The following is a 24,797-nucleotide window of genomic DNA, read 5'->3' as shown; positions in this document are numbered from 1 at the left end:
TCTTTTCAGCCACAGGCAAACAGCCCAGTAGGAATGGCCACCTCTGTCCCCTTCATTAAATTTCTGTATTTCAACCAGGGTACCATGAATGATATCACTCTCCTGAGGATAACACAGCGAGATAAAGAACGGATGTTGCTTGAATGCCAGCAAACACTAGGACCATACGCTGCCAGGCTTTGTCATGCAATGATACCAGATTACTTGCTACTAGCATGGCGTGGTAAAGTGTCCTACCATGGAGGACGGAATAAGGCTGCACTGCCCAGAAACCTGCAAAGGCTTTTGGAGTACCTCCAGGAGAGCTTCATGGAGATGTCCCTGGAGGATTTCCGCTCTATCCCCAGACATGTTAACAGACTTTTCCAGTAGCTGTACTGGCCGAGAATGCATCCCAAGTCCTCAGGGCAAATTAATCATTAAAAAACGCTTGCTTTTAAACCATGTTTTATATTTACAAAGGTACACTCACCAGAGGTCCCTTCCATGGCTTCATTGTCTGGGATACTGCCTTGGGAGGGTTGGGAGGGTACTTCAGTCAGGCTGAGAAGAAGAGAACGGAGTGCTGTGTGCTCTCCGCAAGCTCGTCCTCCTCCTCCTCCTCATCTTCCCCGTCCGCAGAATCCTCAGGCATGGCTGAGAGTACTCCCTCCTCGGAATCTGCAGTCGGGGTGGGGTAGTGGTGGCGGCCCCCCCTAGAATTGCATGCAGCTCAGCGTAGAAGCGGCATGTCTGCGGCTCTGCCCCGGACCTTCCGTTTGCTTCTTTGGTTTTCTGGTACGCTTGTCTGAGCTCCTTAACTTTCACGTGGCACTGATATGAGTCCCTATTGTTGGCCTCTCTCCATCATGCCCTTGGAGATTTTTTCAAATGTTTTGGCATTTTGTCTTTTGGAACGTAGTTCTGCTAGCACGGAATCCTCTCCCCATACAGAGATCAGATCCAGTACCTCCCGTATGATCCATGCTGGTGCTCTTTTTCGATTCTCGGACTGCATGGTTACCTGTGCTGATGAGCTCTGTGTGGTCACCTGTGCTCTCCACGCTGGGCAAACAGGAAATGAAATTCAAAAGTTCGCGGGGCTTTTCTTGTCTACCTGGCCAGTGCATCCGAGTTCAGATTGCTGTCCAGAGCGGTCACAATGGTGCACTGTGGGATAGCTCCCGGAGGCCAATACCATCGAATTGTGTCCACACTAACCCTAATTTGAACCGGCAATGTCGATTTCAGCACTTCTCCCCTCGTCGGGGAGGAGTACAGAAATCGATTTTAAGAGCCCTTTATGTCGAAGTAAATGGCTTCGTTGTGTGGACGGGTGCAGGGTTAATTCGATTTAACGCTGCTAAATTCGACCTAAACTCATAGTGTAGACCAGGCCTCAGACTACACCACTTTAGATACCAAACCGAGGGTGGTATAGGGAAAGAGCAGGTACTTTTCTCTTTGACATGTTTTGGGGGGAAGGAGTGGATCTGTTTGTTTTTTTCTCAGTAGTCTAACTGTCAACAATTAATGTATGACAAAAATACAAACTATGTTCCAAATTTTTCCCTACTGTCTTTCCCTGGTAGCAAATCTCTGAGTCCTGAAATTAATCCTCTTGTTGATCTGGACTTGCTCTGCTTTTTCTCAGTGCGCTTGCCCTTTTGTTCCTGAGTAGGGATTGCAGAATTGATGATGCCCAGTTCTCGAGAACCTACTAGTCAGGCTTTGACCTCTGGTCTGCAGAGTGACGTGCGAGTGCAGTAACCCTGGTGCTATCTAGCCCTCGGACACTTTCACATTTAGCTGACATCAAGGCTTGGTCTATGCTAAAAAAAATTCTACCAGTATAAATGGCAATTAATTATGTAATTTATGTATTTATTTTTACCTGCAATACTGGTATAAACCCTCCTGTGGAGGCAGTTTTACCAGTATAAAGGTATTTTATACTGGTATAGCTTTTGCTCCCTAAACCAGAATGAGCTATACCAGTATAAGCACTTTTATACCACTATACTTGCATCCACTCCAGGGGTTTTTGGTCACTTCTACCTCACTGGGATTGTTAAAGCAGTTCAACTTTCTAGTCTAGACAAGGTCTGAGACGTTGTCTGGATTTTAATTTGATGGACTCTGTTTTTAATGGGAAGTAGGAATGGAGTTAGAGATTGTGATAACTCTCTTTGCTTCCCCAAGTGTTGCAGATCAACAAGGATGATGTGACTGCCCTTCACTGCAAAGTGGTGTGTCTCATTCAGAATGGAAGCTTCAAGGAAGCCCTAAGTGTAATCCACACCCACACCAAAGTGTTAACCAGGTGAGTGGTAGCCCCAGAGGCTCCTGCAAAGGAAAAAAGCACAAGCCCCAGGAAGCTGCTCGTCTAGGTAGGAGGGTGGTGCTGGTGGGCAATGGCTGTTGCTGAAGTTTTCAGTGTTTCACATGCTTAACTTTAGGCTTGGTCTACACTACACAGTTAGGTCGACATAAGGGAGCTTATGTCAACCTAACTATGTCAGTGTACGCACCACAGCCTTGCTCCTGCCAATGTAAGCGCCCTACTACGCTGACACAACTCCACTTCCATGAAAGGTGTAGGCCTTATGATGGTGTAGTTATGGCGACGTAGCATCTGTGTAGACACTGCGTTCCTTATATCTGCTGTTGGCTGTCATCTAGCGGAGCTTTGAAATTGACAAGAAAGCTGGCTCCCGGCTCCCCCACTGGGCTGCTGCCAGGTCTCTGCTCCAAGCCGGGCTGCCACCTGAGCTCCCTGTTCCCCTCTGGGAGCCCTGCTACCCCCCAGGATCCCAGCTCCCCACCGGGACTACGGCAGCCGATCTACTTGCCAGAGGTGAGAAGCCTTGGGTGACTTTCCCCCCACTCCTGACTGGGAGCATGGAGGCAAGAAGCCTTGGGGGGCAGCTGGGTTTCCAGTGGGGAGCTGTGTGGAGCTGAGAGCCCAGGCTCTCAGCCCTCCTTACTGCCCCTCTTCAGTCAATGGGAGCACTCCTGGTGAGGATACACACCACTGACACAAGGTAGTGTGAACATCAGCCACAGCAGTAATTATTGTGGTGGCTGTAAGTCAGCCTAACACAGGTTGACTTAAGATTGTAGTGTAGACATGCCCTTACTCTCATAAGCACTCCTGTTGAAGACAGTGGAACTGCTCAGATGAATAAAGTTCAGAATGTGCATAAGTGTTCCCAAGACTGTGGCCCATATCTCTCCTTATCTCCATTTTCCCATCTGTGAAATGGCAGTGATAAATGTTACCTTCCTGCCTCACAGGGCTGTTTGCGGCCTAGTGACTGTGCAGTGGCTTAAGATGAAAACTGCTATATAAGAACTCTCTATTAGCAAAACTAATATATATACTGTCAGAATCACTTCCCTATGGGAAAGCAAGAAGTATGCATGGAGGGAAAGGATGTAGAACTGATTATTGTTGTAGTACCAGCGTAGACTCTAAAAGTATTTTCTCATATTCCTTATTTATAACCACTAATGTGAATGTAAAGAAATCAATCTAGATTTTAGGCTTAATTCCTTGCCTCTTCGAACACTCATAACTCAAATAGCAAAGCAACTTTCATTCAGCTTGTGTAAAAAAAAAAAAAAATATATATATATATATATATATATATATATATATATATATATATATATATATATATATATATATATATATATATATATATATATATATATATATATGTGTGTGTGTGTGTGTGTGTACTTGTGAGGACTGGGAGAACCTCAATGGGAAATTACCTGTCAGGTGTGATGGTAGTGGATCGCATGAGACATGTAGATAGCCTTATAGATATGCTGGGAAGGAGTTGGTGGTTGTGGTACATGTAGGTACCAAAGATATAGGGAAAGGTAGAAAAGAGGCCAAATGTAGGCTGCTAGGTAAGAGATTAAAGTCCAGGTTCTCCATGGTAGCATCCTCTGAAATGCTTCTAGTTTCACGCGCAAGGCCAGGCAGACAAGCAGAACTGCAAGGTCTCAATGTGCAGATGAGACAAAGGTGTAGAGAGGACGGGTTTAGGTTTATTAGAAACTGGGGAACCTTTTGCGAAGGAGTGGCCTATACAGGAAGGATGGGCTCCACCTACACCAAAATGGAACCAGACTGCTGGCATATAAATTAAATATGAGGATTTTTTAAACTAAGGGCTAAGAGAAAGCCAACAGGTGCAGAGGAGCACACAGTTTCGGCAGAGTCATACCTTAGGAATGATGAGGGAGAAATCTATATCCTAGTAAAGAGGATAGGTAAGAAATTGGGAAAGTACAGGTAGGAACTAGTGAGAAACAGTCAAATGAAATAGAATCCCATTTAAAAATAACATGTGAAGACAAAATGTATAAGTGCTTATATACAAATGCAAGGAGTCTAAATACTAAGATCAGTGAGCTAGAATGCCTGTCAATAGATGAGGCTATTGATATAACAGGCATAATGGAAACTTGGTGTAATGACAACAGTGGGACCCGGTAGCACCAGGGTACAAAATATATAGGAATGCAGAGTAGGTTGTGCTGGTGGATGGGTGGCACTACATGTGAAAAAAAGTCTAGAGTCAAGTACAGCAAAAATCTTTTCTTTTTCTTTTTTTAAATCTCTGTGGATAGAAATTCCATGTTTGAATAAAAAGCGTCTAGCACAGGGGTGGGCAAACTTTTTGGCCCGAGGGCCACATAAGGGTTGCGCAACTGTATGGAGAGCCGGGTAGGGAAGGCTGTGCCTCCCCAAACAGCCTGGCCCCCCGCCCCCATCCGCCCCCTCCCACTTCCTGCCCCCCTCAGAACCTCCAACCCATCCAACCCCACTGCTCCCTGTCCCTGACTGCCCCGACCCCTATCCACAGCCCCCCTTCCCCCCTCCCGGACTCCGACCCCCTATCCAACTGCCCTCTGGTCCTCATCCCTGGTCACCCCCTCCCGGGACCCCCCGCCCCTAACTGCCCCCTGGGATCCCACCCCCTTATCTAACCCCCCTTGCTCCCTGTCCTCTGACTGCCCTCCTGACCCCATCCACATCCCCGCCCCCTGACAGGCCCCCCGGGACTCCCACTCCCAACCCTCCCTGTTCCCCATCCCCTGACCGCCCCCCCCGAACCTCTGTCCCCGCTCCCTTACCCAGCCTCCCCGCCCCCTTACCAGCAGCAGGAGCTCACAGCCGCGACACCCAGCCAGAGTCAGCTGCACTCCCCACGCTGCCCAGCGGGAGTGGTGGGTCAGAGCGTGTCCCACGCAGCGGTGTGGCTGCAGGGGAGGAGGGACCGCGGGGGAGGGGCTGGGGACTAGGCTCCCCGGCCGGGAGCTCAGGGGCTGGGCAGGACGGTCCCGTGGGCCGGATGTGGCCTGCGGGCTGTAGTTTGCCCACGTCTGGTCTAGCAGTAGGAATATACTTCTGACCACCTGACCGTGATCGTGAAATGCTGAGGAAGTCAGAGAGACTTCAAAAGCAGAAGGCGCAATAATAATAATAGGTGATTTCAACTATCCTCCTATTGACAGAGTAAATGTTACCTCATGATGCAGAGACAAAATTTCTAGACTCCATAAACAGTTGCTTCTTGGAGCAGCTAGTCCTGGAACCCAGAAACACAGAGTCAGTTCTTGATTTAGTCCTAAGGTGAGCACATCAGAACTGTTCTTTTTGGGCAACAAATCTGAAGTTATGTCCTGCATTCATGTGTCAGTAGAAGAAGTTTTAGAACAAATTGATAAATTAAATGGTAATAAGTCACCGAGACCAGATGGTATTCATTCAAGAGTTCTGAAGGAACTCAAATGTGAAATTGCAGAACTACTAACTGTAGTATATAATCTATTGCTGAAACAAACCTCTGTATCAGATGATTGGACGGTAGCTAATGTAACACTGATTTGACAAGTTCCCTTACCAAAGGCTCTTAAGCAAAGTAAGCAGTCATGGGATAAGAGAGAAGGTCGTCCTCATGGATTAGTAACTGGTTAAAAGATAGGAAACAAAGGGTAGGACTAAATGGTCAGTCTTCACTACGGAGAGAGATGAACAGCCGGGTTCCCCTAGGAACTGTACCGGGACATGTGCTGTTCAATATATTCATTAATGAGCTGGGAAAAGGGGTGAACTGTGAGGTGGCAAAGTTTGCGGATGATACAAAATGATTCAAGATAGTTAAATCCCAAGAAGACTGTGAAGAATTACAAAGGGATCTCACAAAACTGGGTGACTGGGTTTCAAAATGGCAGATGAAATTCATTGATAAGTGCAAGTAATGCACATTTAAAAAAAATAATCCCAAGGAGACACATATAACGAGTGGATCTAAATTAACTGTTCCCACTCAAAAAAGAGCTCTTGGAATCATTGTAGATGGTTCTGTGAACACTTAAGCTCAGTTCGCAACAGTGGTGAAAAAGCCTAGCAGTACATTAGGAATTATTATAAAAGGAATAGAAAATAAGACACAAAATATCATTATGCCACTATATAAATCTACGGTGCACCCACACCTTGAATACTGTGTCCAGTTTTGAGTGCCCCATCTCAAAAAGGATATAGTGGAACTAGAAAAGGTTCAAAGAAGGGCAACAAAGATGATCCAGGGTATGGAACAGCTTCCGCATGAGGAGAGACTAAAAAGATTAGGGCTGTTCATCTTAGAAAAGAGATGACCAAGTGGGGATATGCTAGAGGTCTATAAAATCGTGAATGGTGTGGAAAAAGTGAATAGAGAAGTGTCATTTACCGTTGCCCACAATACAAAAACCAGGGGGTCACCCAATGAAATTAATAGGCAGCAGGTTGACAACAAACAAAAGGAAATACTTCTTCACACAACGCACAACTAACCTGTGGAACTCATAGCAATGGGGTGCTATGATGGCCAAAAGTATAACTGGCTTCAAAAATAGAGAAGTTCATGGAGGGTAGATCCATCAATGGCCATTAGCCAAGATGGTTAGGGATGCAGCCCCATCCTCAGGGTGACCCTGTACTTCTGACTGCCAGGAGTAGAGATGCATGTAGTGGTCAGAGGGTTATAGATGGCAAGACCTCTGGGGATGATGTTTTGTTTCTTGCATTTGCTCAGGAAATAGATGTTGCTGTTAAGTTTTGCTTCCTTGTTCTTCATGTTGAGGTGTTTCTGTTTCAGGCGGCTAACTTCAATATCTTCCATTGTTGTATGCAGTGTAGTTGTAGCTGTGTCAGTTCCAGGATATTTGACATCTAATATCCTGGGACTGACACTGCTACAACAACGTTGCATAGAAGTCGGGAGTGGAAGACAGGTGTATGTCTCCCAATTTCCCTGTTCTATACGCTCCCGTTGAAGCTCTGGTCACTGTTGGAGACCGGATACTGAGCTAGATGGACCATGGGTCTGACCCAGTATGGCCGTTTTTATGAAACTGAAGCTTTTTGCTCAACCACTGAATTGTGTATTCTCCAGAGCAAAGAAAGTTCTCTTTGTCACAATTGATACATCCGTTCTGATTAATTCGTTTGGGCTATCATGACCAGGATCATGTTTTAATCTTTTTATTACTATTCCATCCTTGTATTTCCCCAGAAATGTTTAGAGTGCAGAAAACATTTAAATAAAACATGAACATGGACAAACCTCTCTCACAGCATCTGTGCTAAAGTCACAGTAAGTTGTTGGTCCCTTCTTTTTGTTTTCACTCAACCTGATCAATAATTCGCTGGGGAAATATATACTGGACTCCTTTTAAATAAAAACTACCCAGTCAGTGTATATTAAGGCTTGCTGGTGTCAACAGTGCCCTTTTAGGTCTGATTCAACCTCATAGACTTTAAGGTCAGAAGGAACCATTATGATCATCTAGTCTGACCTCCTGCACAACGCAGGCCACAGAATCTCACCCACCCACTCCTGTAACAAACCCCTAACCTATGCCTGAGTTATTGAAGTCCTCAAATCGTGGTTTAAAGACCTCAAGGTGCAGAGAATCCTAACAGTTTTGCCATTGGTTCTCCCTTGTAATTGTGATGTTTCTCGACAGCTTTCACTGCTTAGCATCAGATTTGGCATTTTATAGTTTAGGAGAGATTGTGTCATCACGTTTGCTCTGTCTGCAAGAACTGAATATCTGTATCTTTGGGTTGCAGTGATACACCTTTCTGCATGCAGCAGCGATCAATCCTCTTTTCCTTCATTGATTATTCAGTGAATCTTTTCATTGTTCTACCTTAGAAAAGTATGCTATACAAAAAATAAACAGGCAATCTGCACATCCTGGAGATTTTGCCACCATGAAGTGGTGATCTAGGGTACTGAGGAGTCTGAATTGGTTTAGCTAATTTAGATTCTTCTTTGGGGTAGGGCTTTTGTATTCCCCTCCTTTCTAAGAAAACATGTTTTAGGTACTGCCACGGCTCAATAGAGAAATAATTCAATAGCGTGGTGCCAACACATGCTGTTCTGCCTCTAACAACATGGTAGTCTTATAAGAGTAATTATAGATGCTTAAATAAGGCTTCATGGCTCTCCTGGGAGGCAAATGTTGTAGAATGAGTGCTGTGGTGATGCACCTGACATCAATCTCTGCCTTGTTTTCGCAGTGACTCTATCACCTTTGAGAAGGCGTACTGTGAGTACAGGTTGAACAGAATTGAAAATGCCCTGAAGACCATTCAGAGTGCCAGCCAGCAGACAGACAAACTGAAGGAGCTGCATGGACAAGTGGTAATTACTGCTTTGGAAACTCGGTGTCTATCATTCAAGAGCCCTCTGCTTTGTGAGGGTGGAAAAAATCAGAGAGAAACTTTTCTCCCCCTCAGCTGTGACTTAATAAACGGTTATGTTCTGGGTGAAAACCCTGGTGAAATCAGTGACAAAATTCCCACTGACTTCAGTGGGGCCTCGGATTTCACCCTCTCTTCTAGTTAGCCGGGGTCTCCCAAACTGTCAGTTTGGGCAGATAGAAGATTAATGAGCCATCCTTTCACTTGTTGGCTCATTAATCTTCCCCCACTTCCATCCATTTCAGCTTCTAATGAATCACATTACTCTGTTCTGGAAAGTGGGGTAGTTTGCTGGAAGCCACCAAACCAAAATGTGTCTGTGCAGCCATACAGTTGGCCACTTTCCTTCTCCCCAGGGCTAGAATGAAGTGATTTGCTTGATTTCTATCAGCCAGGGAAGTGGGTGGTCCCGAGGAGAGTGCTTTACTTTCCACTCTGTGAGCCAGGTCAGCTCTTGGTTTAGGATCTAGTTCTGCACATGCTTCATGCATATAGCTCTGTGACATCAGGAGCAGCTGTGTGTGAAGCGAGCAAGGATGGGCTTCCTTGGAGCATCAGGATTGAAAAGAGGACGAGAAAAGGCTTTTCCTCCTCCTTTTGTTTCCACAGTTGATTAGAATGATCCCAACATGTGGAAGAAACAGTTGTTTGCTGTAAACAATGCTTGAAAGGTGGCCATTTAATTTGCTCCTTAGAGAGGTGCGAAAGACTGCCATGAAGAGGCTGGCAGAGACCATAATCAACTCTATTTTCCCGAGTAAATTCTGCATTAGACTTTACAGCACTTATTCAAAAAAAAAAAATATATATATATATGGAGATATACCTATCTCATAGAACTGGAAGATCATCGCGTCCAGCCCCCTGCCTTCACTAGCAGGACCAAGTACTGATTTTGCCCCAGATCCCTAAGTGGCCCCCTCAAGGATAGAACTCACAACCCTGGGTTTAGCAGGCCAATGCTCCAACCACTGAGCTATCCCTCCCCCCCCATTCAGGTGTCTCTAGTTGTGGATGCCAATGTGCAGGGCAATGTCTCTCTTTTCAGTTGTATAGGTTGGAGCACTATGACGACTGCTTAGCCGTGTATCGGGATCTCATCCGGAACTCCCAAGACGACTATGAAGAAGAAAGGAAAACCAACCTTTCTGCAGTGGTTGCAGCGCAGAGCACATGGGAGAAAGTGGAGCCAGTGAGTGTGTGTGCATGCGCGCATTTGTGGGAGAGATTGTTCCCCCTTCCAGCCTCTCTCTGCTGAACCTTGCCCGTGTTAGAACACTTTTGAAGATGAATTGCGTGGCTCATAGATGGCAGTGGGGGGAAGAAGACATTCGAGAACCAAAATCATTAACAGAAAATAGGAAAACTTGGCTACTACACACAGAAAATGGTAGTCTCTCCCTGCCCCTTGGCAGAGATTTCATTGCTGGGTGTGTAATGAGGCTGGCAGTTGTTTCTCCAAACAGAGGTCACTTCAGTGTCCCTTAATGCACGAGTGCATGACGTACTTCAAGTTTCTAGTTTGGGAATGTGGACATTTATTGCCAATGAGTCATCTGTCACCTTGCTTACCAGCGTCTCTTTTCTATTGGATACCCCAGCACATTGTGAAGTATAATTTAATTTAAACTACAGTTAACAAAAGTGCCTTTTGCAATTGGCACTCTGCTATATACGTCATAGTGTTCATGCACATATTACCACACTTGTGCACTCTGGTAATTTACAGTGGGTCTCCAAGACAGTGCGAACCAGCAAGATTCCACTGAACGTGAATGGATGTAAGCTCCTGATCCTACAGAGCCTAGTTACATCCAGTAGAACATTGCTAATCTGCACTAGTGACTGGGAAGAGCCATTGCTAGTATAAAGCTCAATGGTTAGCACAGTAAATAAGTTTTTAAATATTTCAGACTGCAGCTTGTTTTTGAAATTCTCCAGGGCTGCAGTTTCTGCCAGTTCTCTGTCTGCTTAATCAGCCTGGACAGCTCCCCTGAGGTCTAATCTGATTCTCTCCAATTCCTAAGAACAGGACTGCTCTACAGCTGGGAGTTGGGTAGCTCCATTGCAGATTCCCCCTGGCTTTGCCCTGCAGCGTAAGGGGAAGACCACTCCTGCCGTGGCTTTTTAGACAGCACATGTCCTCTCAAGATCACCTTCGTGTGTGGATTTCCTAATGCCTCTTCTGTTGTGCGTTAATCTAAGAAGTTGGCATGTTGCTAAAAGCTACGATTTGTGTCTGTAGTAATCCTAGAAAAGTGGCTTTAAATAAATCTGTTTAGATTCTGATCCAAAATTAGGCTGTATTTAATTTGTCTTTCAAGCATTTAACCCGATCATTTCACTCCATGTCAGGAAGATCTGGGCCTCCAAGAAGCTACCTATGAGCTGTGTTATAATGCTGCATGTGCATTGATTGGGCAAGGCAGGCTGAACGAGGCAATGAAAAACCTACAGAAAGCAGAAGGTAAAAACATGGGGGGGTTATAGATCTCTGTGTCACTCATTCTTTGTAAACACATTTAGAGGGAGAACAAGGATTTGATTCTGGATTGAAAGTGGGATTGGACAACTGTAGGGTTCTTTGATTATAGTTTCCATAGTATGTTTGCCAAGAATGGTTGGGACTTGGTAGCACTTAACATTCCTTAAATAACTTTTATTATATCAATCATTTTTAGCTATTGTAGATCAAACTGTTTTCTTATCTGCAATTCCCATGTGGTACATAGCTTTTCAATCTGTAGCTCTCAGCTTGCTTTCCAGATATGTATAGTTTATTGTTTTGCCATCATTTTACAGTAGCATTTTACTGTAGATGACCCATTTGAGGGAAGGGAGCAGAAGGAGACTCCACCGATTGGAAGGCAAAAGATGCACTGTCCTAGGGATGGGGGTTCCACGACCACCACTCCCAAGAGGAGGAGGAGGAGGGTGGTGGTGGTCGGGGACTCCCTCCTCAGGGGGACTGAGTCATCTATCTGCCGCCCCGACCGGGAAAACCGAGAGGTCTGCTGCTTGCCAGGAGCTAGGATACACGATGTGACGGAGAGACTGCCGAGACTCATCAAGCCCTCGGATCGCTACCCCTTCCTGCTTCTCCACGTGGGCACCAATGATATTGCCAAGAATGACCTTGAGCGGATCACTGCAGACTACGTGGCTCTGGGAAGAAGGATAAAGGAGTTTGAGGCGCAAGTGGTGTTCTCGTCCATCCTCCCTGTGCAAGGAAAAGGCCTGGGTAGAGACCGTCGAATCGTGGAAGTCAACGAATGGCTACGCAGGTGGTGTCGGAGAGAAGGCTTTGGATTCTTCGACCATGGGATGGTGTTCCAAGAAGGAGGAGTGCTGGGCAGGGACTGGCTCCACCTAACGAAGAGAGGGAAGAGCATCTTCGCCAGCAGGCTGGCTAACCTAGTGAGGAGGGCTTTAAACTAGGTTCACCGGGGGAAGGAGACCAAAGCCCTGAGGTAAGTGGGGAAATGGGATCCTGGGAGGAAGCACAAGCAGGAGAGCGCAAGAGGGGAGGACTCCTGTCTCATACTGAGAAAGAGGGACGATCAATGAGTTATCTTAAGTGCCTATACACAAATGCAAGAAGCCTGGGAAACAAGCAGGGAGAACTGGAAGTCCTGGCACAGTCAGGGAACTATGATGCGATTGGAATAACAGAGACTTGGTGGGATAACTCACATGACTGGAGTACTATCCTGGATGGATATAAACTGTTCAGGAAGGACAGGCAGGGCAGAAAAGGTGGGGGAGTTGCGTTGTATGTAAGAGAGGAGTATGACTGCTCAGAGCTCCGGTATGAAACTGCAGAAAAACCTGAGTGTCTCTGGATAAAGTTGAGAAGTGTGAGCAACAAGGGTGATGTCGTGGTGGGAGTCTGCTATAGACCACCAGACTAGGGGGATGAGGTGGACGAGGCTTTCTTCTGGCAACTAGCAGAAGTTGCTAGATCGCAGGCCCTGGTTCTCATGGGAGACTTTAATCACCCTGATATCTGCTGGGAGAGCAATACAGCGGTGCACAGACAATCCAGGAAGTTTTTGGAAAGTGTAGGGGACAATTTCCTGGTGCAAGTGCTGGAGGAACCAACTAGGGGCAGAGCTTTTCTTGACCTGCTGCTCACAAACAGGGAAGAATTAGTAGGGGAAGCAAAAGTGGATGGGAACCTGGGAGGCAGTGACCATGAGATGGTCGAGTTCAGGATCCTGACACAAGGAAGAAAGGAGAGCAGCAGAATACGGACCCTGGACTTCAGAAAAGCAGACTTTGACTCCCTCAGGGAACAGATGGGCAGGATCCCCTGGGAGAATAACATGAAGGGCAAAGGGGTCCAGGAGAGCTGGCTGTATTTTAAAGAATCCTTATTGCGGTTGCAGGAACAAACCATCCCGATGTGTAGAAAGAATAGTAAATATGGCAGGCGACCAGCTTGGCTAAACAGTGAAATCCTTGCTGATCTTAAACGCAAAAAAGAAGCTTACAAGAAGTGGAAGATTGGACAAATGACCAGGGAGGAGTATAAAAATATTGCTCAGGCATGCAGGAGTGAAATCAGGAAGGCCAAATCACACTTGGAGTTGCAGCTAGCAAGAGATGTTAAGAGTAACAAGAAGGGTTTCTTCAGGTATGTTAGCAACAAGAAGAAAGTCAAGGAAAGTGTGGGCCCCTTACTGAATGAGGGAGGCAACCTAGTGACCGAGGTGTGGAAAAAGCTAATGTACTCAATGATTTTTTTGCCTCTGTCTTCACAAACAAGGTCAGCTCCCAGACTGCTGCACTGGGCAGCACAATATGGGGAGAAGGTGACCAGCCCTCTGTGGAGAAAGAAGTGGTTTGGGACTATTTAGAAAAACTGGACGTGCACAAGTCCCTGGGGCCGGATGCGCTGCATCCGAGGGTGCTAAAGGAGTTGGCGGATGAGATTGCAGAGCCATTAGCCATTATTTTTGAAAACTCATGGCGATCGGGGGAGGTCCCGGATGACTGGAAAAAGGCTAATGTAGTGCCCATCTTTAAAAAAGGGAAGAAGGAGGTTCCGGGGAACTACAGGCCAGTCAGCCTCACCTCAGTCCCTGGAAAAATCATGGAGCAGGTCCTCAAGGAATCAATTATGAAACACTTAGAGGAGAGGAAAGTGATCAGGAACAGTCAGCATGGATTCACCAAGGGGAAGTCGTGCCTGACTAACCTAATTGCCTTCTATGATGAGATAACTGGCTCTGTGGATGAGGGGAAAGCAGTGGATGTGTTATTCCTTGACTTTAGCAAAGCTTTTGATACGGTCTCCCACAGTGTTCTTGCTGCCAAGTTAAAGAAGTATGGGCTGGATGAATGGACTGTAAGGTGGATAGAAAGCTGGCTAGATCGTCAGGCTCAACGGGTAGTGATCAATGGCTCCATGTCTAGTTGGCAGCCAGTTTCAAGCGGAGTGCCCCAAGGGTCGGTCCTGGGGCCGGTTTTGTTTAATATCTTTATTAATGATCTGGAGGATGGTGTGGACTGCACTCTCAGCAAGTTTGCCGATGACACTAAACTAGGAGGCGTGGTAGATACGCTAGAGGGTAGGGATCGGATACAGAGGGACCTAGACAAATTAGAGGATTGGGCCAAAAGAAACCTGATGAGGTTCAACAACGACAAGTGCAGAGTCCTGCACCTAGGACGGAAGAATCCTATGCACTGCTACAGACTAGGGACTGAGTGGCTAGGTAGCAGTTCTGCAGAAAAGGACCTAGGGGTCACAGTGGACGAGAAGCTGGATATGAGTCAACAGTGTGCTCTTGTTGCCAAGAAGGCTAACGGCATTTTGGGCTGTATAAGTAGAGGCATTGCCAGCAGATCGAGGGACGTGATCGTTCCCCTTTATTCGACATTGGTGAGGCCTCATCTGGAGTACTGTGTCCAGTTTTGGGCCCCACACTACAAGAAGGATGTGGAAAAATTGGAAAGAGTCCAGCGGAGGGCAGCAAAAATGATTAGGGGTCTGGAGCGCATGACTTATGAGGAGAGGCTGAGGGAACTGGGATTGTTTAGTCTCCAGAAGAGAAGAATGAGGGGGGATTTGATAGCAGCCTTCAACTACCTGAAGGGGGGTTCCAAAGAGGATGGAACTCGGCTGTTCTCAATGGTGGCAGATGACAGAACAAGGAGCAATGGTCTCAAGTTGCAGTGGGGGAGGTCTAGGTTTGATATTAGGAAACACTATTTCACTAGGAGGGTGGTGAAGCACTGGAATGCGTTACCTAGGGAGATGGTGGAGTCTCCTTCCTTGGAGGTTTTTAAGGCCCGGCTTGACAAAGCCCTGGCTGGGATGATTTAGTTGGGAATTGGTCCTGCTTTGAGCAGGGGGTTGGACTAGATGACCTCCTGAGGTCCCTTCCAACCCTGATATTCTATGATTCTATGATAACATCTCAGACTTCCCTCCCAACTGGTATTTAATTCCTGAGTGCAATTTGGTATGTGCTTATAATTTTGACAGTGCAATCTCTTCACATTAGCAGAAGTTTTAAAAGCCCTATTTAGTCGTTGTTTTATGAGTGTACTGAAGACTGTAGAGTGCAGTAATGTTCTGAGTTGGGGATTGCCCTATCGAGTGTACTAACTTCCATTTTTCACATTCAGAAAGACCGGTTTTATTATTGTTCTATTTCAGTCTGTCCAATAATATGTGTAGGAAGGAGAATAAACATTTAAAGTAGAAGTTGAAAGTAGCGAAGAGGAACCAAGTTCCAGGCCTTAGGTTTAACATCGACAGCTGCAAAACTGAAAAGCTTGAACTCCCTTATGTTTTCTCTTATTAAGCTGACGAAATATGTTATAGGTGCAGCCAGCAATGTCATCAATACGTTAAGCTACCCAACAGGTAGCTTATAACTTTGCCAGACTATAGTCATTCAGAAGTTTTCCAGGCCAGGTGCTTGCCTCAGGCCTGGCATTTTTGGAAAACCTCAGTATAAACAGTTCAGCCATTTCCAGGAAGGAGTGTAAGAAACAATACCTTAGTTTGCCCATGTTAAAAAACAATGCTTACAGCAGTTTCATTGAGAAGTTCTAGCATGTCCAAGCGACAGAGCAAGGATTCAGTACTTGGCAAAGGGGTTGCCCTGGTGTCATGGATGTGCCTTATGTCATCCCAAGCTATACAGCTCTGAAAATCTCAATTCTCACAGGCTTACTAGAGGTTTGTTAGTTTTACAGCTAAATTTGTTGAAGATTCTGTCTGTGTGCAACCAGTTGAGGAAAGGGGCTGAGTTAAGTTTGCACAGGCAACCTTAATTCTGGCCTTTCCTGACTTTGGAGTGCTTGACTTTGCAACCTTAATGTACTTCTAACATAATTTTTTGGTTCAATATCTAATCTATAATGTTACTGTGGAATCAGGAGTGCTAGTTGTGTACATTCCTATTTAGTAATTTTGCTTTTTTATGATCTAATTGTGGAACATAATGGGAACCCTTCAGATGTGTTTGCTGTCGGATACCATGGTAATAAATAACACAGTTCAGTCTTGACCTTAGGCCTGGTGTACAATGTGGGGAGAGGGGTCTAAGGGGGCTAAGTCGGTCTAAGTTACACAACTTCAGCTACTTCAGTGTCTTCACTGCGATAAATCGACTGCTGATGCTCCCCCGTCGACTCTGCCTACGCTTCTTGCTCCAGTGGAGTACCCGAGTCGACGGGAGAGCGCTCGGCGTTTGATTTATTGCGTATTCACTAGACGCGGTAAATCGACCCTCGCTGGATCAATCACTCCGGAGGTAAGTGTGAGACATGCCCTTAGTTACAGTTGTGTGGAGCTAGACCAACTGCAGGCCCTTCTTAGTGCATGTTCTTTCTGCTGTTAGTTAATCCAGGCGCTGAGACAGTAATCTTTAGGAAAACACAGAGCTTCACTGCTTTTATCACACTGCAAAACTGCTTACTGAGCAGTAGGTGAGAGAGAAGAGTAGACTCGGAATAAAAGTGGGGATGAAAACGAGAAGGAACTAGTGAGGCAGCACTGCACAAAGGAGAGGGACAAAATCTACATCAGTCTTTTAAGTCTGGGTAAGGTCATATGAGTGACAAGTAGTTATGGTGGGGAGAGCTATTTCATGAACGATCTTAAACTAGTTTTAAAGAAAATGAACAGGGGAAGGAGAGAAACAAGTGAAAACCTGAGTACTCAAAAAGAGTTCTGGAGGAGCAATGTCTCCTGCATTCTTGACTTTTTTAAAAATTTCACTGTAGATCTTATCTCTCTCCCACACGCACCCAGTCATTTCCTTACTTTCTTGCATTAAAAAGTACCCGTGAAACTTTGTAGGAGCCTCACTTAGTATCCACAATGGCACATGATATAAACAAACATTCCTGCCATCGTCCTGTTCTGTGCTTTCCTGTAGGTAAGAATTAACCCTTTTTAAATTTGTCTTTCAAATTATTTTCTCTAGATCTGTGTCGCCAGTCGCTTTCAGAAGACTCTGTAAGTTGTTGCTGTTACTCTGAATAATGTGCATTTTACACCGAAGTATTTCAAAGCAGTGCCCCAGGGATTAGCCATGTGATCGCTTGTTAAATTGCTATGCAATATCATACCCAACAAGAGTCACCAATCTGCCTAAATTCATGTTCACAATACCACTCCTGAGGTGTGAGCTGTCCTTCTGCCTATTGCTGAAATGTAAATTCTTGGGGCCGGACTGTCTCCTGCCTTGCCCCTTCTGCAGTCCCTTACACCAGTGCAATGTGGGTGTACTCCTACCACATCAGAGGGATGGGTGGTACACCCACTGCAGAGGTGTTGAGGCTGTGGTGAATCAGGCCCACCATTTTTGTTTCATATCCAGCACACTTTGGTGTGTTTGTAGGGTGGAAGCAGACTGCACACATGTGGGTTGGGAGGGTAATTTCTATTGTTAAAAGTAGCTCTGCCTTTTGCCCCTATTTTTTGGTTTAAGGTGTGAATGTGTGTAATCGTGTCTTTTGAAGCTTTGCTCTTCTAGTGGTGGGGATTGTGACTGATGGTTTTGCCCAAGATCTATGGAAAAAGGGAACAGGTCCTCTGCGAAACGCTGAAGCCAGGGAGCACAGGAAGGGGGAAGCTTCACTTTGTTTTGTCTGAATTTTCCTTCAGGATGTGACTGAGGAAGACATTGAGGCTGAGTTGGCCATTATTCACGGTCAGATGGCCTATATCATGCAATTACAGGGGCGTACAGAGGATGCTCTCCAGCTTTACAATCAAATCATCAAATTAAAGTAAGTGCTTCATTCAAACAAGCTCTCATCCTTCCACATGTGACAAGGCTGTTGTCTAATAGCTGTGCCTTTTCATTCTCATTTGTTCTGCAGGCCGACAGACGTGGGATTGATTGCTGTCATTGCAAATAACATCATCACTATTAACAAGGTATAGAATTGCCCATCCTCTTTCTAAAGCATTTTTGCAAAGAAATGAGAATGAACTCAGAACTCACCATATGCAGAAGCTTCCATTGGCTTTGAGGGGGGGTTCTGTGTGCAGAAAGATTGCAGAGTTGCATCTCTCTTTGAAATAAGTACTTGCTTTCAAGTGGAAGAAGCACTCTAGCATGAAAGTTCTATTTATAGTGTTGCTGTTTGTGCTGTTACACTGGTATTTCCATTATATTTTTATCCTTATAGGCCCCAGTCCTGCAAACACAGATTGCAAAAATGATCCTGCACATAGATAAATTCTATCAAATGAGTCCCACTGGAGCCAGTCATACTGCTTGCATGACTTGAGTTACATATGTGCCTAGGAATGTGCAGGATCCGGGTTTTAGAAGACTGGAGCTTCCAGACTAAGGGTGTGTGTGTGGGAGAGAATTTTTTTCTGGAACAGGATTGAGGGAGTTGGGGAAATGGGAAGATACTGGATTTAGATGTGCTGTGCTTGTGCTTCATTAACTTCTAAAGTGCATTGTGGAAGCTATTAGTGCACATTGTGGACATGAAGCTTTTGTGCTGTCTTCAAAACCTGATGGATGACTACAGTGAAATTTACATCAAGTGCCCAGCCACAACAGTATTTTTATATGTGAAAAGACTATACAAATAGCATAACGGAGGAGTCATTTCTTATCTAGTCTCACTCTACCTCTGCACTATTGTCATGAGCATTGCAAGCATTGGGCTCAAGATCCTCAAATATTTGCAGAGCCACAAGAAGAACTGAATGAATAGGGAGCATGACGGTTTCATGGAGGACAGATTGCTGTGGGACACACACAGAACCAATTCAAGGTTGGTGGTGGTGGCTTCAGACGGGGGCACCGATTCTAGGACCAAGAAACAAGCACTAACTGGTGGTATCACATTGTAATACAGGTTTGGGATGAAGAGCAGTGGCTGCAGAACTTTCAGATGCACAAGGCCAAATTTCTGGATCTGTGCACTGAGCTCACCCCAGCCCTCCATCGCAGGGACACCAAAATGAAAGCTGCAGTGACAGTGGAGAAGCGAGTAGTGATTGCACTGCAGAAACTTGCAACACCAGATCGCTACTGGTCAGTCGGGAATAATTTGGAGCCAGGAAATGCACCCTGAGGGCCGTTGTGATGCAAGCGTGCAGGTCCATTATTCACCTCCTAAATAAAATAAAAAAAAATTAAAATAAAAAATAATAAATAATAATAATAAAATAAAATAATAATTGGGGGGAGGGATAGCTCAGTGGTTTGAGCATTGGCCTGCTAAACCCAGGGTTGTGAGTTCAATCCTTGAGGGGGCCACTTAGGGATCTGGGGCAAAAATCAGTACTTGGTCCTGCTAGTGAAGGCAGGGGGCTGGACTCGATGACCTTTCAAGGTCCCTTCCAGTTCTAGGAGATAGGATATCTCCATTAATTTATTTATTATTTATTTATTTATTTATTTATTTATTTACCTCCTGCTACGCAGGACTGTGACTCTAGGCAATGCACAGGACATGGTTGATGGATTTGTAGCAGTGAGGTTCCTGAATTATGGTGGGGCGATAGACAACACGCATATACCCATTTTGGCACTAGCCCACCTTGCCACTGAGCACATCAACAGACAGGGCTACTTTTCTATGGTTATGGAAGCATTGGTCGATCACCGGGGATGCTTCACTGACATCAATGTGGGCCGGTCAGGGAAGGTGCAGAACACTTGCATCTTTAAGAACACAGGACTGTTCAGAAAACTACAAGCAGGGACTTTTTCCTGGTAGGTGGAATACCACAGGGAATGTTGAAATACCACGAACGATCCTGGGAGACCCAGCCTCCCCCTTACTCCCCTGGCCAATGAAGCCGTGCACTGGCCACCTTGACAGCACCAAGGAACAGTTCAACTCCCTGCTCAGCAGGTGCAGAATGACAGTTGAATGACAGAATGATTGATTGAAGGGCCACTGGCGTTGTGTACTCACAAGACTGGATCTCAGTGAGAAGAATACCCCAATGGTTATAGCTGCCTGCTGTGTCCTGCATGATATATGTGAAGCAAAGAGGGAAAAGTTTTTGCCAGGGTGGATGGTGGAGGTTGAGCGGCTGTCTGCTGAGTTTGAACAGCTGGCTACAAGGGCTATTAGAAGAGCTCAGTGTGGAGCTACGCGGTTCAACGAGATTTTGAAAGACCATTTTAATAGTGAGCTAGAGTAGTAGGTGGTGGTAGTGGTGTGCTCTTGTGGCCTAGTAGGAATCCTGTGGTGATTGCTGTAATGTTGTCAATGTACCTATGAATTTTAATTGGGACTGAATCTATGAGTTGTGTGACATTATGCAGTAACAGGAAATTGGTGGGTTTCAGAATTGCTGAGCATTCGGTTGTATATGTTGTGAAATAATTATGTTCAAAATAATTTTATTCTGTAACAGAATTCAGTGCAAAAATCCCCCATGCAATTTTAAAACAAATACATTAAAAACCTAATAAAAACTTAAGAGAACAGAACTAATGAAGGGGAAAGAACATGCACATCCATTTCAGCTACACGTACACCAACCATGGCCTTCACAGGTCTCTGTCTGTGAAGCTGCGATTGTCTTCAGTGTCCCCCCAGGTGGAGGGATGGGGTAGTACAGCGACCCCGATGCCGCATGGAATGTTGGGGGGAGGGTCATGGGAAGGTCCCGCTATTGAGTTCGCAATGGGCTGCAGAGGGAGGCGAGCCCAGGCTTGTTGAACCTGCAGGTCCAGCAGAGTCTGCAGCATCTGTGTTTGCTGTCTGAGAAGCTCCATTATGTCCCTCTCCTTTTCCTGCTGGGACTCCTGGGCCTGTCTCCTCTCCACTCTTCCCTTCTCCAGGCTGTCCGCAATGTTCATCCTCCAGGCCCTGTGCTCGTGGTCCGACGCAGCGCTGGCATGCAGGGTCTCATGGAACATGTTATCCCGAGTCCTCTTCTTTCTTCTCCTCATCTGGCTTAGGTGTCCTGTGGGTGTGTGGGGGGGAAGCCCTGAAGGCCACAGTGGCAGCAGCTGAAGATACAACACACAGCGGTACATTGTCAGCACATTCACTACAGAGAGCGAAACTACTGCTGCTGAACTCACTCCCCTTCCCCCCCAACGTTGTAAACTCTATATTCTCGCTTGGGATTGGGATTGCTTGTGCACGGCCCCACTCACAGCACCAGCCTGGTGAGTATGACCCACTGGGCTTGGGGAAATGCCGAGGGAATTGGTCGCTGGCATCATTCTAGTAGCACAGGGCAGTGGCACTGAGCACTGGCACCATTTCCCACAGGCGGGGTGATTTTAGCTGATCTCTCACTCCTGAGGGTAACAAAGGCAGAGAGAGCAAAGCTGCTGCTAGCGTCCCGACACCGCCAGGGTCCGTGTGCTGCTAACCTGTGCGCTCCAGTGGTGCCTGCTGAAGTTATCACTGACTGGCATGGGAAAGTGTCCCACCGCGGCGGAAGAAATAAGGCTGCCTTCTCTAGAAACCTTCAGCAAGGGATTGCAGACATCTCCATGAAAGTTTCATCGAGATCTCGATGGAGGATTCACAAGACTTCCCGGTGCACATAAACAGGCTGCTCCACTTGGCCCCCTTGGCCTAACTCTCGAGGGGAATGAAAAGCAGGTAATAACTCTACCTCTCTTGGTTGTACCACTCCCTCTTCTAGCATGAGTAAAGTAATGAAAAGTCAACAGCTGTGTCCTGCCATTTTGGGGGTGCCATCCCTGTGTCGGAGAATAACAGAGTTCTCACTTTTTGTTTGGGTACAGCAAGTCAGATACTTTATTTTCTCTCACAATTGCGCAGAGGGAGAGAGCTAAGCAGGTCTCTCTACAGGTAAACAATTACAGCAAACCTTTATACCTTTCATTACAGACAATAATAAGCAACAGCTGCATTTTGTTTATACATAGGCCATCTTGATATCTTATTTTTCTCACTTGTTTTGACTCTAGCCTATATACAATATTTTCTACACATTATCTACACAAGGTCGCAACAACTTCTCACACAGTTCTTTCCCACTTGCCTCACACAATCCTCGCTTCTACAAATCTCGCGTTATTAGGGTTACAGTTAGCCTGACTCTTGCTAATGAACTGTCATGCATTGCAATCCCCTTCCTGTCAGTTCTTTCTCTGTTTCCACACCTGTAATGGAAAAGTTATCTACACACCTACCCGAGGTTCCTTCCCCTGCATCAGGCTCACCTGTGCGCCACTGGTGGGACTGGCTGGATGGCAGTGGAGTCAAAAGCAGGTCCTGGCTTGCTGTGCAGGTGGATCCCACCGGTTGCCTGACCCATATTCCTCTTCTTCTTCCTCACCCACCTCCTCCTCCTCCTCACTGTTCACAGCAGGGATCTGTGGCTCGGGGTCCTCAGAGGTAGCCACAGTGCTGTAGGGGGTGGTGGTGGGGTCTCAGAGGATGGCATGTAGCTCTTTGTAAAAGTGAGAGGTCTGCGGCTCAGCCCCACATTGACTGTTGGCCTCACTGGCCTGCTTTCACCTGGTGCTGCTGCTGTCCCTTTCGTACCCCTTCTCCTGCATCCCCCAAGCAATCTGCTCGTAGAGGTCCATGTTCTTCTTCGAGTGATTGCTCATATCAATTCCAGTTAGGTGTGTGCGCGCGCCGCGTGCACGAATGTCGGAAACTTACCCTAGCAGCTACCCGTCGGGCCGGCTGGGGAGCCCCCTGGAGTGGCGCCGAAATGGCCATGTATATAAGCCCCTGCCGGCCCGACCCCCCTTCAGTTCCTTCTTACCGCCTGTGACGGTTGTTGGAACAGTGGTCTCTTGTCTTGTCAAGTGTTCCACTTATCCCTAGCGTTCTCTCTTATCTTCATTGTAAATAGTTAGTAGTTAGTAGGTGTTAATCTTTCCTTTATAGTGTTAAGTGTAGTTTAGCTGTTAAGGGGCCGGTCTTGTCAACAACTGCCCTGCGGGGCCCTGGGGCATGCCATGCCGTCTCAGGGCTTCAAGCCTTGCAAGTCTTGCAGCAGGCCCATGCCCACGGGCGACCCCCATGATTCCTGTCTCAGGTGTCTGGGGGAAGGCCATCAAGCAGATAAGTGCAAGATTTGTAAAGCGTTCAAACCTCGAACGCGTAAGGAGAGGGAGTTCCATCTTAGGCAACTCCTCATGCAGTTGGCCCTCCGGCCCTCTCAAGACGTGGGCCCAAGCGCCTCGGTGCGGAGCGCCCCTCCGGCGGTACCGGCTCCAGCACCGCAGAAGATCCCGCGCTCGTCTCGGGACCGGCTTTCTCCCAGGCCGCAAAAACATTCACCTCGGCACGGCTCCCATTCCCCGGTTGCTGCCAAGAAACAATCTCTGGGAGGACCTTCTCGTAGAATCAAGACGGTTGTCACGGGCCCGATGGTGCAAGCCCCTGGGCAGACCGCCGATTGAGTCACCATTCCTCGGTCTCTTCAGACCACCCCTCCACACGAGTCAGTGCAAGTGGAAGAGATCATTCTTCCTTCCATGCCGGACACCTTCGAGGCAGCGAGAGGCCTCATAGAGATGATGGCTCCGGTGCCTCCAGCCCCAATTCGGGTCCCGGTGCCATCCAAGGGCAAACCAGCGATGTTCCGGCTCTCAGCCTCCGGACCAGCATCTCAACCCCGCTCGGAGTTCCGGCGCCCTTCTGAGTCCCGGCACCGCCACAGGTCTCGGTCTGACTCACAGCACCGGTATGACTCGCGGCACTGGTCTCGCGGTCTCGAACCTCGGAGCCGCTCGAGGTCGTTGTCAACTGCGCATTCATGGTCCCGCTCGAGGTCCAGATCTCGATCTATGACCTCGGCACCGCTCGCTCCGGCGTGCTGCGGGTTCCTGCTCTCCGAGTCAGCGATCGCCACAGCGGCACCGCTCTCCAGATCGACACTGCTCCCGGTTGCGGCACCGCTCATCATCACGGCACCGCTCTCCACGCTGGCACCGTTCAACGTCGCGGCACCGTTCAACGTCGTGGCACCGCTCGCCATCGTGGCACCGGTCACGGTCACGATCAGCCTCACGGCGCCGATCACCGCGTGACCCGCACTTGCCAAGATACTCGGTGCCTGCGTTGATCCACTCCCGCACCGCCCCCCCTTGGCCGTTGCGGTCTAGATCTCCTTTGGGCAGGTCAGAGAGGGCATCTGGGGTCTCAGACATTCCTCACTCTGGCCCAGGAAGCCTAGGTCAGGTCCCTCCAGCGACTCACTGGCAACCCCAGTGGCAATTTTAGACACCCTGGGCATACCATCAAGCCCAGGGCGCTCCCCCAGTTGCCCGGCTACCGTCTCGCTCGACCAACAGGCCTCCTGAGGCAATCCTTAGCCTCCCTCCTCCTGACACGGATCAAGCTGTAGACTCAGCGCCTCTGACAGAGGCTACTCCAGCTGCCAAGGAGGAGCCACCTACGTCTGATCAGGATGTTCCATCCGCACCTGTTCTGCTGGTGGAGTCATTCTCATCCTCCCCTGACGAGGCCGTGGCTGGCACGTCCACCTCTGGGCCACCCCCTATGGACTTTAGGGTCCTCCAGGAGCTGTTGAGGCGCGTGGCCCTCAATATGAACCTCCAAATTGAGGAGGTTGTGGAGGACGAGA

At 47.2% G+C, this 24,797-nt stretch overlaps 1 protein-coding gene across 1 annotated transcript in view; it reads left to right on the top strand.

The window, feature by feature from the left end:
* SRP72 (signal recognition particle 72) overlaps positions 1 to 24,797 on the top strand; it is a 54,291-nt gene that overhangs the window by 12,776 nt on the left and 16,718 nt on the right. The window contains exons 2-8 of the mRNA XM_065404766.1: positions 2,182 to 2,302; positions 8,573 to 8,696; positions 9,804 to 9,947; positions 11,111 to 11,222; positions 17,203 to 17,234; positions 17,886 to 18,010; positions 18,104 to 18,161. Coding sequence (XP_065260838.1) covers positions 2,182 to 2,302; positions 8,573 to 8,696; positions 9,804 to 9,947; positions 11,111 to 11,222; positions 17,203 to 17,234; positions 17,886 to 18,010; positions 18,104 to 18,161 — 716 coding nt within the window. The remainder of the gene's footprint in view (positions 1 to 2,181; positions 2,303 to 8,572; positions 8,697 to 9,803; positions 9,948 to 11,110; positions 11,223 to 17,202; positions 17,235 to 17,885; positions 18,011 to 18,103; positions 18,162 to 24,797) is intronic.

The sequence above is a fragment of the Emys orbicularis genome, chromosome 5 (assembly GCF_028017835.1).
Source record: "Emys orbicularis isolate rEmyOrb1 chromosome 5, rEmyOrb1.hap1, whole genome shotgun sequence".
Taxonomy (NCBI): domain Eukaryota; kingdom Metazoa; phylum Chordata; order Testudines; family Emydidae; genus Emys; species Emys orbicularis.
Note: the sequence above shows the minus strand (reverse complement) of the source record. Positions and strands in the feature narration are given on the sequence as shown.